General features: G+C 40.8%; 1 protein-coding gene across 1 annotated transcript in view; it reads right to left on the reverse strand.

Moving 5' to 3' along the window:
- The window catches only part of LOC127569184 (electrogenic sodium bicarbonate cotransporter 1-like), a 93,435-nt gene that overhangs the window by 10,273 nt on the left and 63,864 nt on the right, over positions 1-19,298 (reverse strand). The window contains 2 exon segments of the mRNA XM_052013578.1: positions 1,468-1,620; positions 7,572-7,745. Coding sequence (XP_051869538.1) covers positions 1,468-1,620; positions 7,572-7,745 — 327 coding nt within the window.

Raw genomic sequence — 19,298 nt, forward strand, 5'->3', positions numbered from 1 at the left:
ATTTCAAAGCTCATCTCTCTGAATTTAATTTTGCTCATTTAAATTGTTGAAAAATTAAAGATATATTGAGATAAAATTTTTCAGGGGCTGTTCAAGTGCAAAGAATAATACCTTCCAAAGTGCAAGACATGCTACAGTTTTAGACTGTGTTTTAATCTTATCCATATACATCAAATGGCTATTAATATACCTGCAATGGGTGAGGGCATTGCATTGTCATCTTGCACTATTTTATCTGCCAGGTTTCCCCAGAGGTTGGAAGCCATTTGTCCCAGACAATAGAAAATGTGAAACCTGGATCCTGATGACACTATCAGTAATGCAAAGGGGAGATCCAACACAGCAGTGTGACAACGTTGGCAGAAATCAGCATCAGGTGGGCAGAGGCCCAAATAATTTTCCTTGCGGAACAGGAGGACCAAGAATGTCCAGAAAGAGAAGGTTGGGTCTCCCTACTCATAGATATTTCCTGCCCTTTTCTGCCTCAATCTGCATGGAAAAACTACTTCACACTCATCTCCCTCAAAACAAATGACTGTTTGGGAACTGTTCCCTTGTACTGCTGATATCCTGCTCAATTTCTCACTCATGCCATCAGCTTTCTGCTGAATTCAGATAGTACAGAGGGCTAGAAGTGCACAGGTTCTCAAACACAGATGTAAATGCCCAGCTCCAAATATATCCCGAGTTAAATTTAGGGCTTATGCTGCAAATGTCCATCAGGTTGACCTACATTATGTAAATATACTATAACACTGGATTGTTAAACTGTAAAAACATCCACATATTTCTTGTCGTATAAAAATGTTCAACAGTAGTCTTTTGCAGAAGTCAAACCCCTCAAAGTTTTCCAAAACTGTTTAGAAACACATGGTTATATCATCTTCACTGAACAACTTATCTGCAGAACAGCAGCACTGCCTCTGCACTACTGAACATAATTGCAATGTTGCAGCCTGGACTTTTTTTCACATCACAAATATGTCATACAGAGCATTTAGCAAAGAAACTTTACTTATGAACACACTTTAAAATTTTAATTTAGAAAATAAGCAAATTTTCTGCAGGTACTGAGGGATTTTCTATCTGAATTTACTTCTACAAATGATGTAAATGTTTATCTTGTATGCATTTAGTCCATCATTTTTTGGGATGGAATTGTCTAACACTGCAGCACAAGATGCTTTTAAATTGGCATAATTGTTCAAGTGTTGTGTGTTGCCAGTACACAGCATGTGGCTTAACTGTACTCATACCATTAAATTATTGAAATTGTGTTCTAATCTCATGCTCAATACTATTTAGAAGAGCTGATACTAAAATACATCTGCTGAAAGGAAATCATCACTCAGTTCAGTTTCCACCTGTTCACAGAATGAGGGGGATTAAACAGCCACTAGGTGGCTGCAAAGATCTCAAATTTCATATCTGATACATTTCTACATAAAAAAAGAAAAAAATACTCACATCTTCACTCTCAATGCTCGAAATATCCTTCTCTGCCTTCTTTTCTTCCACTTCTTTTCTCTCTCTCTCAGGCATTAAATCATCAAGCCAGCTAAGGTCGTGCCTGGTGAAGATGCATTCCATTGCCTTCCGTACCCCCACCAAAGCCAGGAGCTGTCACCCATCCAATTTCCAACTTAGTCATTTAAGAAAACTTGATTCAAACCAGCAAACATTTTCATGTATTTAAGCAAATAGTAGAAAGCATTTAGATAGCTTATTGTTGTTAAAATTAATTCATGCTGAAATATTGCAAGCGCAGATAACACTGGCTCAGGTTTTCCTGAGAAATACCAGCGGTTGCACTTCATAAGGGTCAGGAAGCATGAGATTCCCACATGAACACAGAAGTCCCAATTTCATTATAGGCAATCACTGTGTATTGACAACTATGCTGCATCATTGGACTCTATATAAACATCTAGTTTCCTAGCACCTTCTGGAAGGGATATATGTCTTCTTCTCTGGTCTGATCTAAATGTGACTTTTAGATGAGATAACCTGGCAAAACTCATGATGGAATACAAAAAAACAACTCAATCTCTCATCACAGAACCACTCCTGGAATCAACCAAGTAAATCCACACAAGGCCTCCAAGACAAACATATCCTTCAAGGCCAAAAGTGTGTAAAAGGAACATATGTATTTGTCTGATTAACCATTGTGAAGGATGTTGTGTTCTAAAATACCCAATCACAATATGTCACAAAGGTGTGAGGATAATCAATAGCCAGTGTTCCCTGTGTGAGTATTCTAACCAAGGCACTATCAATCATTTATACATATCCTGGCATTAGCACCCAGGAAAGGCTCCAGGGATTTTTCTCTTTATTGCAAACAGAATACAAGGCAGAGCAAGTCATGATTAAACTGTATTGTGTTCTGTTCATGGGAAGACAGAAGAGCTAACCACACTTTGCAGGCATGGTAAAGAAGGTGCCGATCCTTGCTATGGGTATAACATAGGAAAATCTGAAGAAATTTTGACATTTCATTCATGAAAGGAGACATGTAAGATGACTCCAGGGTATTTCAAGATGGAAGATGGCTAAGTAACCATTTATCTTCAGTTATACTGTTGCTATGAACAGAGCAGCAGACCTAGGTGAAATAAGATTGAATAAATTTACAATAATGCTTTCTTCAAGAGCCGGTTAAAATTCATTTTTATGTTTCCTTTATTTAAAATATCATCACTGCCATGTGTGGGGGTTTGAACCTCACTCTCAGGGGCCAATTATTGTCAATGCACAAGATATAGAGCTGGGCAAATTCTTTCCTAAGAGATCTAGTGCAAAGGGCAAGCATTTCTCCAATCTTAGCTGTTTGGGATAATTATTCACAACTGCAAGTACAAAGTCATAGGTTTAATGAAGATATATGTGATAGGAGAGAAAAGCTGTGCTTAAATTTAAACCAATGGAGACAGTGTCAAAGCCAGCAAAAATGAAAAGGAAGGAATTCTTAGGTGTCCAAGTAAATGAAAGAACAACACAATACCTGAATTACTGATGTTTAAGGACAATACAATGCTCAGGAGGAAATTGTGAGGGATTTTCTCTATACTACACCCGTTACTATTTAAATAGCTAGTTGTTACAGTCTGTGCATACACCAGGCCTGTGCTGCAAAGTTACTGCATTTCTGCACCTCCCTCTCTGCTGACCCAGAGCCTGAGAAGATGTTTGCCAGTATCACTAGCGGTTAATTGCATCAATAAACACATGTCCTGATTGGAGGACAAAGAAGAACCTTTATCTCATCAGTAAGACAATCCTTCACATCTCACAGTAATGTCACCTGGCTCACAGTGTACAATCATGCATCCTCCATTGGAAAGAGCAGTACAGTATCTATCAAAGGAAGGTGTTTATGCAAATAAGACGTCTAAGTGGCCTGAATTTGAAGTGGGTCTGATATTTGGTCTAAACTAATATGCTACTTTAAAGTTAATTTTAAATCCAATAAGATCTCTCTGCACCCAAAACTAGTATTTTTTGTGTACAACTCCCTTCTCCTTATATAAAATGAAATACATAGTTGCAGAAAAGCTCTACAATGTTCTCAAAAGACCTTTGAGAGCTGCAAAGTAAGATGAATCTCAGTAGCTCTATTTTGATTTGAGCACAGAGACCAGACTTAAGTTTCTATGATTCCACAAACTATGAGTTATAGGACTGCAATGGATTAGAAACAGTGAGGTTTGAGACAATGAAAGGCTTTGGGGGAAAAAAGTTATAATTTAACAACCTGCCCAATAGAAGTGTTTTTTTTAAATTATTTAAATGGTGACCATTATAATCAGATGGTCACCATTTAAATACGATTGGATGCCAAGATAGACAATAGACAATAGGAGCAGAAGTAGACCATTCGGCCCTTCGAGTCTGCACTGCCATTTTGAGATCATGGCTGATCCTCAACAATCAATATCCTGTTCCTGCCTTGTCCCCATATCCCTTGATTCCCCTATCTATAAGAAACCTATCTAGCTCCTTCTTGAAAGTGCCCAGAGAATTGGCCTCCACTGCCCTCTGATGCAGTGCATTCCACAAATTCACAACCCTCTGGGAGAAGAAGTTTTTCCTCACCTCTGTCCTAAATGGCCTAGCCCTTATTCTTAAATCATGCCCCCGGTCGTGGACTTCCCCAACATCTGGAACATATTTCCTGTCTCTATCTTGTCCAATCCCTTAATAATCCTGTATGTTTCAATCAGATCCCCTCTCAATCTTCTCAATTCCAGCGTGTACAATCCCAGTCTCTCCAACCTCTCGGCATAAGACAGTCCCGACGTCCCCGGAATTAACCTCGTAAACCTACGCTGCACGCCCTCTATAGCCAGGATATCCTTCCTTAACCCTGGAGACCAAAACTGTACACAATACTCCAGGAGTGGTCTCACCAGGGCCCTGTACAAATGCAAAAGAATCTCTTTGCTTTTGTACTCAATTCCCCTTGTAATACAGGCCAACATTCCATTAGCCTTCATCACTGTCTGCTGCACTTGCTCATTCACTTTCAGTGATTGATGAACAAGGACTCCTGGATCCCTTTGTATTTCCCCCTTACCTAACTCCACACCATTCAGATAATAATCCGCCTTCCTGTTCCTGCTCCCAAAGTGGATAACCTCACACTTATCCACATTAAACTTCATCTGCCAAGTATCTGCCCACTTACCCAACCTATCCAAATCACCTTGAATTCTCTTAACTTCCTCTATACATGTCACACTGCCACCCAACTTTGTATCATCAGCAAACTTGCTAATGTTATTCACAATGCCTTCATCTAAATCATCAACATAGATCGTAAACAGCTGCGGTCCCAACACCGAGCCCTGTGGCACCCCGCTAGTCACGGCCAGCCATTCTGAGAAACATCCACTCACCCCTGCCCTTTGTTTCCTATCCACCAACCAGTTTTCTATCCATGTTAATACCCGCCCCCCAATTCCATGAGCCCTAATTTTACCCACCAATCTCCTGTGCGGCACTTTATCAAATGCCTTCTGAAAGTCGAGGTATACAACATCCACTGAATCTCCCTCATCTATTTTCCTGGTTACATCGTCAAAAAACTCCAGTAGATTAGTCAAGCATGATTTGCCCTTGGTAAATCCATGTTGACTCGACCCAATCCTATCATTGCTATCCAAATATGCCGCTATTTCATCCTTAATAATGGACTCTAGCATCTTCCCCACCACAGATGTTAGGCTAACTGGACGATAGTTCCCAGTTTTCTCCCTCCCTCCTTTCTTAAAAAGTGGGATAACATTAGCCATTCTCCAATCCTCAGGAACTGACCCCGAATCTAAGGAACATCGGAAAATGATCACCAATGCATCCACAATTTCTAGAGCCACCTCCTTTAGTACCCTGGGATGCAGACCATCTGGACCTGGGGTTTTGTCAGTCTTCAGCCCCATTAGTCTACCCATCACCATTTCTTTCCTAATGTTAATCCACTTCAGTTCCTCTGTCACCCTCTGCCTTTTGTCCATCCTTACCTCTGGGAGATTTCTTACGTCTTCCCCCGTGAAGACAGATCCAAAGTACTTATTAAATTCGACTGCCATCTCCCTGTTTCCCGTAATAATTTCACCCGATTCGGTCTTCAAGGGCCCAACATTGTTCCTAACTAACTTCTTTCCCTTCACATACCTAAAAAAGCTTTTGCTATCCTCCTTAATATTCCTGGCTAGCTTGCCTTCGTACCTCATTTTTTCTTCCCGAATTATCTTTTTAGTTAAATTCTGCTGCACCTTAAAAATTTCCCAATCTTCTATCTTCCCACTCAGCTTGGCTCTGCCATACTTCTTCCTTTTTAACACAATGCTATCTCTGACTTCCTTCGTCAGCCACGGTGGCCCCTTTCCCCTCTGAGTCTTTCCTTCTCTGGGGAAGGAACTGATCCTGCACCTTGTGCATTATTCCCAAGAATACCTGCCATCGCTGTTCCACTGACAATTCTGCTAGGACGCCCGCCCAGTCAACTTTAGCCAGCTCCTCCCTCATGGCTCCATAGTCTCCTTTGTTCAACTGCAAAATTGACCCTTCTGATTTGCCCTTTTCCCTCTCCAATTGCAGATAAAAACTTATCATGTTATGGTCACTACCTCCCAATGGCTCCTTTACTTCGAGTTCTCTTATCAAATCCTGCTCATTACACAGCACTAAATCCAGAATAGCCCTCTCCCTGGTCAGCTCTCGTACCAGCTGCTCCAAGAATGCATCCCGGAGGCACTCTATAAACTCCCTTTCCTGGGGTCCAGTACCAGCCTGATTTTCCCAGTCCACTTGCATATTGAAATCCCCCATAACTACTGTGACATTACCTTTGCCACATGCCAACATTAACTCACTATTCAGCTTGCACCCAATATCCATGCCACCGTTCGGACGCCTGTAGATAACACCCATTAGGGTCTTTTTGCCCTTACAGTTCCTCAGTTCTATCCACACTGACTCTACTTCTCCTGATTCAATGTCCCCCCTTGCAAGGGACTGAATCTCATTCCTCACCAACAGGGCCACCCCACCCCCTCTGCCCACCTTCCTGTCCTTACGATAGCATGTATACCCTTGAAAATTCATTTCCCAGGTCTGATCTCCCTGCAGCCATGTCTCCGTTATCTTGTGGAGTGATATTAGTTTTGTGCTGTGGATTGCATATGAGTGATCATCTGAATCCTCAGGATGGGAAGAGTGAGTATTATTCCCTTAATGCCATATGATAATGAAAAAGAACACCAAACTCAGCACCATCAAGAGGATAAAAAACAAACAGTCCTTTCAGGGGAAGAAATGTTAATATTACCTCAAATGAGTAAGGAAAACAAGGGAATGAAATTGGGAAATTTAGAAAATATAAAACATAATTTGGAGCTAGCCTAAATAATGGTTAAGTGAACAATTGATTCTGTTATGTGTAGCAGGACAGAAGATCACCACTCAGATTCTTCTCACCACCCCTCTACCCCCACCCTCCCCCCCCCAACAAAAAATTCACAATAGTAACATCTGGAAACTGTAATTACCCTGGAAACTCACAACTCCAGATTGGATTATAGGTTGAAATTATTCCCCTAACTTCATTGTTTCTAAATCTAACTTCTGCAACTACCTACCCTATAGAACAGTGGTTCAAAAAGGAGGCACACCGACACCTTCTCAACATGATTAGGGATGAACAGTAAATGCTGGCCTTACTGCCTATGCTTTCAATATTAAAAAATCGATCTGCTCTTCAGCAATGGATAGTGCCCATTATAAACTGATGGGTGAATGGTGGTAAGCAGTAACTCTTGTCACTATAATTCACCCCATTTGTCAAACTCCATTTAAGGTTCTCTTGGCTAATTAAGAACTGCAGGTGCTGCAAAGCTGAAACAAAACCAGAAAGAGCTGAAACAACTCAGCAGGCCCAAACCGATACGTTGACTCTTGCTCTTTCCACAGATGGTGTCTGACCCGCTGAAAATGTTTTCAGCTTTTAGGATTTTGATTTTGCAATGTTTGTGGTAGGTATATCCATAAACTATTTCCTTGCAACTTACCATAACTGGGAAAATTATTGCAGCATCCGTTGATTTCAGAACCCACAACACAACCAAACACAAGATCTGAATTAACGTGAAGAGGTGAACGCGGCGCAGTGGGACATGACGCAAGTATATTAAATCAGGCTGATGATTAGGAGGGGTCAACAGCAACTTCAGTCTGTCCATGAACTATCAAAAAAAGACAAGTAGCAGTGAATTAATATTATGCTCATTTCCTTAGATATCACTTAGTTTGTTATCGCTTGATATCTTCCATCACCTCTTTCAATCAATCTTATTGAGTCGGATCATCCGATGCACGAGTACTTGGGTTTGTTTCCCCAGAGAAGTGCGGCGACTGGTTGATCCCTGTGGACTAGGAGCTACAGCTTCGGGCCCTTCGCATCAGCGGGCAGCCGCCACCATTCATGGGTATAAACGTGCCGTGTTTTTGTTTTGCCTTTGACTGACTGCGGGGTGAGACCCGGGCCAGTCCCTGGACCTGGCTCCGTCAGACACTCGGGGTTGGGAGAAGTCGGCGAATTATTGAGTCTATTTAACTGGCCGAAATACCAGTTAACACGGCACAGACTACGAAATGAAGATAAAATTTAACCCAGATATTTTAAACAGTTTCAAAGTCCCACTCTTTCTCAGCCGCTTGAAATAAGAACCCCAGTGGAATTTCTCCGCTGGGGAGGAGGGGATGCAGCCTCGCCCCAGCCCAGAGAAAAAAGATACACCCGAACAACGTCATCGGGGGTTTCACGTCAATCATCTGCGAGATGGCGGAAGTGACGTTTCAGGCGAGCTCAAGGGCGGGTCCTATGGCGTTGACTGCCCAACGTAGTCGGAGGTTCCCCAGGTTGTCTGGCTTTCTGGGCGTGATCAACGCTGGGGACACAAGTGCAGGGAAAGTGACGAGTAGACGCGAACAGTCTGGCCAAATCTGTTTCCTTTTATTCCTGTTTTCAGAATTTCATGAACTACCTTTTACTATGAATTGCTGCCCTTTTGTGAGGAACCTTGAACCCAACATCAAAATTCACACATTTCATGAAGTTTTATCTTTGGCACTACAACTCCATTGCAAGTGAAGTTACCCAAATATTAAAAATGCTCTTCATCGAGGTAGCAACATTCTTTCCTCGATTACAATGCTATTGAGAATTTCACTAATTAAGTGAAATATATCCAAAAATGTTACAAAACAGCAACCCAGAAATTCCTTGGACAATTATGGTGAAAATTACCTTGGTGACTTCCATTGCTCACTCATCAAGGCTATGTAAATTAAATGCTGGTGCCAAGTGTCCCATCACTACATTACATCTTGGGTATTTTCAGCCTCAATGTCCTTACTGGGAAAGAGGAGGCAAATGGTTCCTTTCATGTGTTCTTTCACTTGCTCCACATCCCACCCCATTGAAACAGATTTTAGATCTACAAAAGTTAAAGGAGGAGTGTACTACTGGGCCAAGGATTTGCCCATATCATATCGAACATGCTATCAGTGACTCATTTATGCATTCAAATTTAAACACTCAACTTTCTGGAGCTGAGAATTCAAACTTGTACCTTTCAACAAACACTCCATGAATCAGTCTCTCACTGATCTCATGAGGCCCAAGGCAATGCACTATTTTGACAGTGCTTTAGAATGTTGAGATCACAAGGGAGAGAATACTGGGCTCAGGGTGCCCAAAGGGATACTATTAGGTCTTACAGCTGTATTAAATATTAAAAATGACAGGGCACAGAAGATTCCTGTTAAGTACAAAAATGGAAGACACCCCATTTGGATAAGAAGGCCATTCTCTAATACTGACTAAATCTTAAGTAGCATGAGTGAATATGAAGGAAATGCATGAAGTGACCCATCATACTGGTGACCAAATCCTGGTGTTAGGTGAATAACTATTTTTTGGCCAATGCAAGGTTACCAGGGGAAGCATGCACCTAGTGTACAAAGTGAGTTGTATTGTCAGTTTCTGTATTGCGTGTCACTATATACTGTATCCTAGGACATATGGATACAGTATATAGTGTATATAGGGATATATAGAAGTCTGCCAATTACTGATCTTTCTGAATGTAAAGCATGGCATGCTATGATTGGGGTCATTTTAAAGAACTTTCCAGCATAATGCATTGTAATGCCACAAGAGGTCTGCTGTGCTATATATTTGTGGATATATTTGGAGGGAGCTAATATATACAAATAACAAAGGACTATTAATTTGGCAATTAGATCTCACTTGCTCTCTGTAACAATTTGAGTGGCTACTTTAGCAGTGGTTCCTCCCCATGATTTGTAATCTTTGTCTGACTCAACTTCTTGCCACCCGTCTTGTTCTGATCGTCCCATCAATAGGCACTTTAGAGTTATCTAGACCGGCTTCATAGTGTTTCTCATTTGGATTCCAGCATCTGCAGTCCTTTGTTTCTCTGCCTTTCTTACTTATCAGATTCCAGAATCTGCAGTCTTTTGTTGTCTCCACTTATCACCTCCCGGCTTCTGTCTCTTCCCTCCCCCACCTGGCTCAATCTGGCCATCTAACACTCCTCACCTGGATCCACCTATCACTTGCCAGCTCATGCCTCACCACCGCCACCACCCTCCAGCCCCCGCCTCACCTCCTTTATCCTGGCTATCTCCCCTCTACACTCTCAGTCCTGGTGCTGGGTCTCAACCCCAAAACATTGTCTATCCCTTTGAGTTCCCCCAGTTGTTTGTATTTTGCACATAGGGAACAAGTTTGCCATCTAGGCTTTTTGGCCAGAGTAGGAATAAATAGCATCAGAAAACCTAATAACAGAACAAGAAAAATACACATTTAAAATAGAGGGGAAGACAGGAATCAGGGAGGGGGGAAGGGGAAGGGAGGAGGTGGTGCAGTGAAGAAATAGAGGAAAGGGGATTAAATGAACTATACAGGAAGCCCTGCCCTGAGGTTGCATCATTGAAATATTTTGTTTTGAAAGAAACAAGTAGGGTGTGTCTGTTTCTGAGTCACACTTGCTCACTGCAACACATTGCCATTCTGAAAAAAGGAAAAATTTGTTGTCTGTGAATTTCTTAGTATTCATTTAAGATTACTTTCTGAGAAGTTTGGAGTTGGCCAGTTTCTTTGCTCAAGAGAGAGTCAGTGGTCAATTGCTTAATATTTAAATGTTTTTAAGTCTTGACCATACATCCATTCCATATTAGCTTTGTAAAATACAATTCATAAAGCTAAAAGAAGTAATAAACTGAGCTGAAGCAAGAACTTTAATGATGATGATGGTGAAATTCATATTCTTAAGAAATGTCCCACTTATAAAAGCCTCAGTCCATCATTTGCTCTTTAAAACACTAGTTTTAGGATTTTTGTTGCCTTCATTAACGTTTCCATAAATGTGAAATTGCCACCCATTACCGTCTGATCTGAATCTTAACTATACTCATGACAATCAGGCTCCAAATATTAAGAAAATATACAGGTGTATCATGTTTACTGTGCTGTTATAGGTCGATTTAAAAATCCTGAAACACAGCTACAGCACAAATTCACAAATGTTAAAATTGGAATGATTTTGACTGTTGGTTTCCCACATCACAAAGTCATAGAGTTATACAGCACAGAAACAAGCCCTTTGGTCCAACATGTCCATGCCGTCCAAGGTGCCTACCTGAGCTAGTCCCATTTGCATGCATCTGGCCTATATCCCTCTAAACCTTTCCTATCCATGTACCTGTCCAAATGTCTTATAAATGTTATAATTGTACCCGTCTCTACCACTTCGTTTGGCAGCTCATTCCATATACCCACCACCCTCTGTGTTAAAAACTTGCCCCTCAGATCCCCTTTAAATCTTTCTCCTCTCATCTTAAACCTATGCTCTCTACTTATCGACTCCCCTGATCTGAGAAAAAGACTGTGACTCTTCACCTTATCTATGGCCCTCATGATTTTATAAACCTCTATGAGGTCACCCCTTACCCTGCTTCGCTCCCAGGGAAGACAGTTCCAGCCTATCCAATTTTCCCTCATAACAAGCCCTCCAGTCCCAGCAACATCCTTGTGAATCTTTTCTGTACCCCTTTAGTTTAATAACATCTTTCCTATAGCACAGCAACAAGAACTGCACACAATACTCCAAGTACAGTCTCACCAACATCTTGTACAGTTGTAACGTGGTGTCCCAACTCTTGAGGCATTGCCCCAACTGATGAAGGCAAGCATGCCACACGCCTTCTTCACCACCGTATCTACCTGTTCCCAATCATCACACCTGGTTGCATAGAAACATTTTTCTTGACATTACATTTAGTTCTTTTTTACCAATCATCTTTAAACTGTGGTCCCCAATCCTCCGCCAGTGGCAGCTATTACTCTCGTTTTCATTTTGACCACTCATAATTTTGAACACACCCATCAAATCTCTTAATTTTCTCTTCTCTATGGAGGACAGCCCAGTTTCTCTAAGCTATCCACAAAACGGAAGTCTTTCTTCCCTCACACAATTCCAGCCAATCCCTTCTGCACCTTCTTCAAGGTCTTAATGAGGTACCCAAAAGTAGACACAGTACTCCAATTGCAGCCAGACTTGTGTTCAGCCTATAACTCAGCCTTGGGTGCAAAAACTAATGAAGAGTGTGAATGGAAAATTGTTTTTCATCTTCAGCAGATCAGAACTCCCAATGCATCTTCAGAAAACCTGCCTTCACTCTTGATATCAAGCTCATTCTGACATCTGGGTAATTTATACCATCAAGAGTAAATTTCTGCCGATCTATAAACAGAAATAGAGATATGATAGCTAACACTATCACCCAGCAGTCCTTAAGTCTAGACTAATTACCTTGTTGGTCGTTCAACTAGGAAATTTAAATTTAGTTAAATACTTCCAGAATTAAATAGCTAGTCTTGGTAATGGTGATATTGAAACTATTGGATAGTTGTAAAGGTCCATTTGACTCACTAATGTTCTTACTCACTCTGGACATATATATGACCAGACAAACATGACTGATAAATACCCTCTGGAATTAATTTCTTGGGCATTTCTTGAACAAACAATAGTTCTCCCATAATTCCTTCCATTTGAAAAGCAAAAGCTCGATTTTCCTAATACTGATAAATTAGCAGCAAATCAGGAACATCACCACATGCATATTGCTCACTCACATGAATCAGCTTAGTATTAATTATAATTTTTTCCTTGGGTTTCAATTCTGCTTTGAAGGTGGATTTGAAGTAATAGTACAGCTCATAATAGTATTACTATAGCTGGAAAAAAAGCAAGTTCACTGTTACCAGTTAAAATTCAATGGCCAACAGCTGACACTGTCAAAATGGTGATAGCTTTAAAAGGATGGGGAGTTGAAGGATGAGGTGTATGGAAGAAGCAAGGGCTTGCAGTTTTATGTGAATATATTATTTGTTGAATTTAATAGAAAGCACATAACAGGTTGGTTCAAGCATTATAGAAGTAGATGCCAGAAGCTGTTAATGCAAGTTCAGCATCACAAGAACCACCACACAATTAAAAAAGTTCCACAAATTTTCTGGAAGAGCTAAGGTGAATCTCTGGAGTGATTTTAATTGCTCACCGGCTCAATTAAAATTGTCCCTTTTATTTTTCCAGTTCCATTAAAAAGGGTATAAATTACTCAGCCTTCATGAATAGAATATTATTGACCTTTCTGAATCAATTGTAAATCTGCAAATATAGCAGCAGTCACTTAAAATGGTTTGAAGAATCAAGTCATAAAAAAATTAAAACCCCATTAAAAACAATTATTTTCTCTTGCTGAAAGTTGACAATTGGCCTTCAGATTCCTCACTATCCCCAGGATAAATAAAAACAGCAACCAAAGTCAAAAATGATGTGCAAGCAAAATAATAGTGATCATCATCTGAAGCAAAGAGAGTAGCCTCTTGTTAGCAGTATTTTCTCCAGAAACATCTCGCCAGTGCTTCTATTTGTACAATAACAATAATTACTTGTAATACAACTTAGGGAGAATAGATTGGAGATATTAATCACACACACCCACCCTCCCCCACCCAGCCCCTGACTCTACTTAAACATAGTGGAATGTTTTCTCAAATGGCATTAAGAACACATCTGTGTTTTAAAAGACTGGTGTGTATGAGTTGTTAGGCGTTATTGTCCCATCTCACAGCCAAAAATATAGACAAGAGTGAAAAAAACACCCGATTTTTGGGCTAAATTCCTTGTGGTAATAGTACATTGTAAAATTAACCCTATATTTCCATGTGCTTGCCAATATTTCTGACAGGAAAGGAGGAAATGGACAGTGGTTGAAGGGGATGTCACCCTTTGACTCCCGCCCCCCCACCCCACCTACCATACATACAACACTTGAAACTTAGAACCTTGGAACTTGTTCTATTAACCTGTTCCCCACCCTGTAATTGTTCCCTAATTTAACAATGAATCATTTATTGAATGTTTTGTACTAGTTTAAATAAACTATTAGTAACGGTAAACTCCACTATCTTGAAATTTTAATTCTGTTTCTATCTCCACACATTCTGCCTGACCTTTTGAGCATCCCTAGCATTTTCTGTTGCGCCCCCAAGAAAATATGCCTACAGTAATCTCAGATGTGATTAACATAAAAATACAAAACAGAGTCAGCGTCATCAAGTATGTAAATTGGCATTTTGGCCCACCAACCTACAAACACCCATTTACACTAATTCTACACTCATCCCATTTTATTCTTCCCACATATCCATCAACTTCCCCCAAATTCTATCAGTCACCAAAACATTACAATTTACAGAGGCCGATTGACTATCTATCAGTCACCAAATTTTATCAGTCACCAAAACATTAGGGACAATTTACAGAGGCCGATTGACTATCTATCAGTCACCAAATTCTATCAGTCACCAAAACATTAGGGACAATTTACAGAGGCCGATTGACTATCTATCAGTCACCAAATTTTATCAGTCACCAAAACATTAGGGACAATTTACAGAGGCCGATTGACTATCAGCCCACGTGCCTTTGAAATATGGGAGGAAACCCACGTGGTCACAGGGAGAATGTGTAAACTCAACACAGACAGCACCAGGGGTCAGGATTGAACCCAGGTCACTGGAGCTGTGAGGCAGCAGCTCTACTAGCTGCACCACTGTGCTGCCCCATGTAGTTACATCTATTTTGCAAAGAAGCAATTAATGAACGACACCAACAATATAAAATCAAGCCTCAGAAGGACACAAGGCATACAAAAGAGAGTGGAGAGAGATGAACAAGACAAAAATAAGGACAGAAGAGAGCAGGTAAATGTCATTTGTGCAACTAATTTACACATCTTTCCTGTAAACATCCTGCAAGTTGAATTATTGTTTCTTTCCTTCTGAATAGTTACTCAGGAGTTGTTGAGGAAGACCAGTTCTTTGCAGCTTCCACTCCAACTAGGAAACAGTAAGCCTTTGTATCCTGAAATGGTGTCGCCTCTTCCCTGCGGCAACCTCCACAACACAAAGTTAGATTTCCCCAGTGTGCTGCATTTGAACCCAGTGTCTTTCAAATTGGGAAGATGATTTCTTTTCTGAGGGTATTTGCAGACACAAAACCTTTATTTTTTATTTTCTCTTATCTTTTTTTGGCAAGTGATTGGGTGGGGTGATGGACATATTGCTCTAGTTTGTACATTCATTATTTTTCAATCTATTCACATTATTGCATTTCACATTTTTTGTAGGAACGTGGGAAGTGGGTGTAAAATATATGTTGTGAAAGAAAGCATAATGCTATTATAGCTACATTTTTTTAAAAAATTTATATGGTTGAGAAAGAAACTAAAGTAAGTTGAACCAATATGATGTATCATTAAAAGGAACTGAGAATCAGGAGTGGTGGTATAAAGACTAATTTAAAGTCAAATAGAATATCAGAAGCAGCAAAAACATTGTCAAAATCACAAAAACATTGTTAGGGAAAGGACAAGGGTCTATAAACTCCTGTGTGTTTCACTAAAAAGTTAATTGTTTTTCCTGAAGTGAAAAAAAAACATTTGCAACTATTTCAGAGTCAAACATTGCCACTCAGGAAATTTGGGGGACACTTCTGGTCATGAATCGCCCTTGTGTATCTGACATGATTTTCACATCAGACGGTCATCAAATGAAGTAATTCCCTCCACATCCAGGGAAATAAGTGCATTTTGTTCTGAGGAGTACCATCTTTGGTAAGCCACATTACATACCTCCTTTTGTTCAGCGTCCTCACCACCATGGTACAACCTACCCCTTACCACTGAACTCAACCTCTGATTACACTGAATCTCGGATCAAGTCCCTAATTCCCACAACCCCTCTTCTGGTCAGCAACAACCTCACTCATCAACTCCACAGGACTCTGTGTCCAGCCATTTCTCGCTCCAACTCATCCTGCTCTAATCTGGTCCCTGCACAAAGGGTGGATAAAGGGGAACCAGTAGATGTAGTCTCATTGGATTTCCAGAAGGCATTTGGTAAGGTACCATTTTTATATGGCACCTTATCAAATGCCTTCCGAAATAAGGTAATGGTTCACAGGGTTGGGGGTAATAAATTGGCATGGATAGGGGCTATGCTAATAAACAAAAAACAGAGAGTTCAGATAAATAGGTCATTTTTGTATTGGCAGTTAGTAGCCAGTGGGTGCCACAGGTAATCAGTCTGGGTCCGTAACTAAATACTTGGATGAAGGAACTAAGTGTATTGCTGACATTACAAAGATAGGTCAGTTAGCAAGTTGTGAGGAGGGCACATAGAGGTTACAAAGGGATATAGATGTTAAATAAATGGACAAGAAGTTGATAGATGGAGTTTAATGTGATAACGTGCAAGATTATTCATTTTGGAAGGAAGAATGAAAAAGCAAATTATTACTTAGGTGCAATGTGACTATAAGATGTTGCAGTACAAAGGTCCTAATGCAAGAAACACAAAAAAGTTAACATGCAGATTCAGCAAGTAAATAGGGAGAATAATGGAATATTGGCCTTCAGTGCAAGGAGTTTGGAACTTTAGAGGGCACTGGTGAGGCTGTATCTGGAGTATTGCATACAGTTTTGGTTTTATACAGTAATTATATTCTTGCATTGGAGGCAGTGCAGAGAAGGTTCACTGGATTGATTCCTAGGATGAAGGGGTTGACATTCAAAGAGAGGTTGAGCAGGTTGGGCCTATACTCATTGGAATTTAGAAAAATAAGAGATGATCTTAAAACTTTTAAAGATATTAAATTGAGATTTTAAGATTTTAAAGAGATTAAAACCTTTAATATTCTGAGGGGCTTGAATATATGCTGAGAGAATGTTTCTCCTACTGGGGTTCTGAAGAAACATTATTGTACAAAGCTCATGAGAAAGAATGACTAAGTGAAAGATCAAGATTGGGGAAAAGCCAATAAATTCATCAGTAAATTCTACAGCATTTAGAACATCACAAGATCACAAGATCACAAGATAAGGGAGCAGAAGCAGGCCATTCGGCCCATCGAGTCTGCTCCAAGGAAAAGGGAAAAAGAAATGGGGTGGGAAAAAAAGAGAGAGAAAAAAAAAACTATTCTAATCCCATTTGCCAGCCTTATCCCCATATCCCTTGATACCCTGACTATTTAGATATCTGTCTATCTCCTCCTTGAATACCCCCACTGATCTGGCCTCCACTGCTGTGCGTGGCAAGGAGTTCCACAATTTCACCACCCTCTGGGTAAAGAAACTTCTCCTCATCTCTGTCTTGAAACTGTACCCTCTAATTCTAAGATTGTGCCCTCTGGTCCTGGACACGCCCACCAAGGGAAACAGCCTAGCCACATCTACTCTATCCTTACCTGTCAACATTTTAAATGTCGCTACGAGGTCCCCTCTCATCCTTCTGTACTCCAGCGAGTACAGTCCAAGAGCCGACAAACGCTCATCATACTTAAGCCCTTTCATTCCTGGAATCATTCTCGTAAATCTCCTCTGAACCCTCTCCAACGTCAGCACATCCTTCCTAAGATGCGGGGCCCAAAACTGCGCACAGTATTCCAAATGAGGCCTCACTAGCGCCCCGTAGAGCCTTATCAACACTTCCTTACTTTTATACACTATACCTCTCGAGATGAATGCCAACATAGCATTCGCTTTCTTAACCACCGATCCAACCTGGTGGTTAACTTTTAAGGTATCTTGTATGAGTACCCCCAAGTCCCTTTGTACTACCGCACTATCAATCTTCTCTCCTTCTAGATAATAATCTACCCGCTTATTTCTACTTCCAAAGTGTACAACTGCACATTTCTCAACATTGAATCTCATCTGCCATTTCCTTGCCCATTCTCCTAAACTGTCTAGGTCCCTCTGCATTCTTTCTATTTCCTCTATGCTCCCTACTCCTCCACTTATCTTGGTGTCATCCGCAAACTTAGCCACACAACCATTTATTCCATCATCCAAATCATTGATGTACAAGGTAAAAAGGAGAGGCCCCAACACCGACCCCTGCGGCACACCACTAGTAACCGGTAACCAACCAGAACGAGATCCTTTTATTTCCACCCTTTGCTTCCTGCCAACCAGCCAATTCTCCACCCATTTTGCTACCCTGCCCATAATTCCATGACCTCTCATCTTATTAATCAGTCTCTTGTGAGGCACCTTATCGAAGGCCTTTTGAAAGTCTAAATACACAACATCTACCGCCTCTCCCTTATCCACCCTACCTGTGATTTCTTCAAAAAACTCCAATAGGTTGGTCAGACAGGACCTCCCCTTCACAAAACCATGTTGACTAGGTCCTATCTTGCCTTGCGCCTCTAGGTATTCGGTAACCTCCTCCTTGAGGATAGACTCCAATAATTTTCCCACCACTGACGTCAGACTAATAGGTCTGTAATTGCCTTTGTGCTGCCTCCCACCTTTCTTATACAACGGAACTACATTCGCTACCCTCCAGTCCTCCGGAACCATGCCAGAATCTATCGATTCCTGAAAAATAATCGCCAACGCCTCCGCTATCTCCACAGCCACCTCCTTCAGAACCCGGGGATGCACCTCATCCGGTCCGGGAGACTTATCAGCCTTAAGCCCCTTTAGTTTTCCAAGCACCTTCTCCCTATTAATCTCAATTGAACTCAGCTCCAATTCGTGAGACTCCTGACTAATGGGCACATTGCTTATGTCCTCCACGGTGAAGACCGATGCAAAATATTCATTCAATTCCCTTGCCATCTCACTATCATCCATTATAATACCTCCTGCACCGTTATCAATTGGTCCTATGTCAACCCGTGTCTCTCTTTTATTCCTTATGTATTTAAAAAAACTCTTAGAATCCTTCCGAATGTTGTCCGCCAGCTTCCTTTCGTAACTCATCTTTGCTTTCCTAATGACCTTCTTAGTTTCTCTCTGCAGATTTTTAAAATCGTTCCAATCTTCTGTTTTCCCACTAATTTTTGCTACTTTGTACGCCGCCCCTTTTGCTTTTATTTTATCCTTCACCTCCCTCGTTATCCACATCTGTGCCTTTTTTCCATTCAAAACCTTCTTTTTTCTTGGAATATATCTGTCCTGCATTGTCCTTATTTCCTGTAGAAATTTCTTCCATTTTTCCTCTGCCGTCCCTCCAGCTAACTTACTCCTCCAATCAATTTGGGCCAACTCATCTCTCATACCTTTGTAATTTCCCTTATTCCACTGAAATATCGATACACCAGTTATCAGCTTCTCCTTCTCAAACTTGA

The sequence above is a fragment of the Pristis pectinata genome, chromosome 4, assembly GCF_009764475.1.
Source record: "Pristis pectinata isolate sPriPec2 chromosome 4, sPriPec2.1.pri, whole genome shotgun sequence".
Classification (NCBI taxonomy): domain Eukaryota; kingdom Metazoa; phylum Chordata; class Chondrichthyes; order Rhinopristiformes; family Pristidae; genus Pristis; species Pristis pectinata.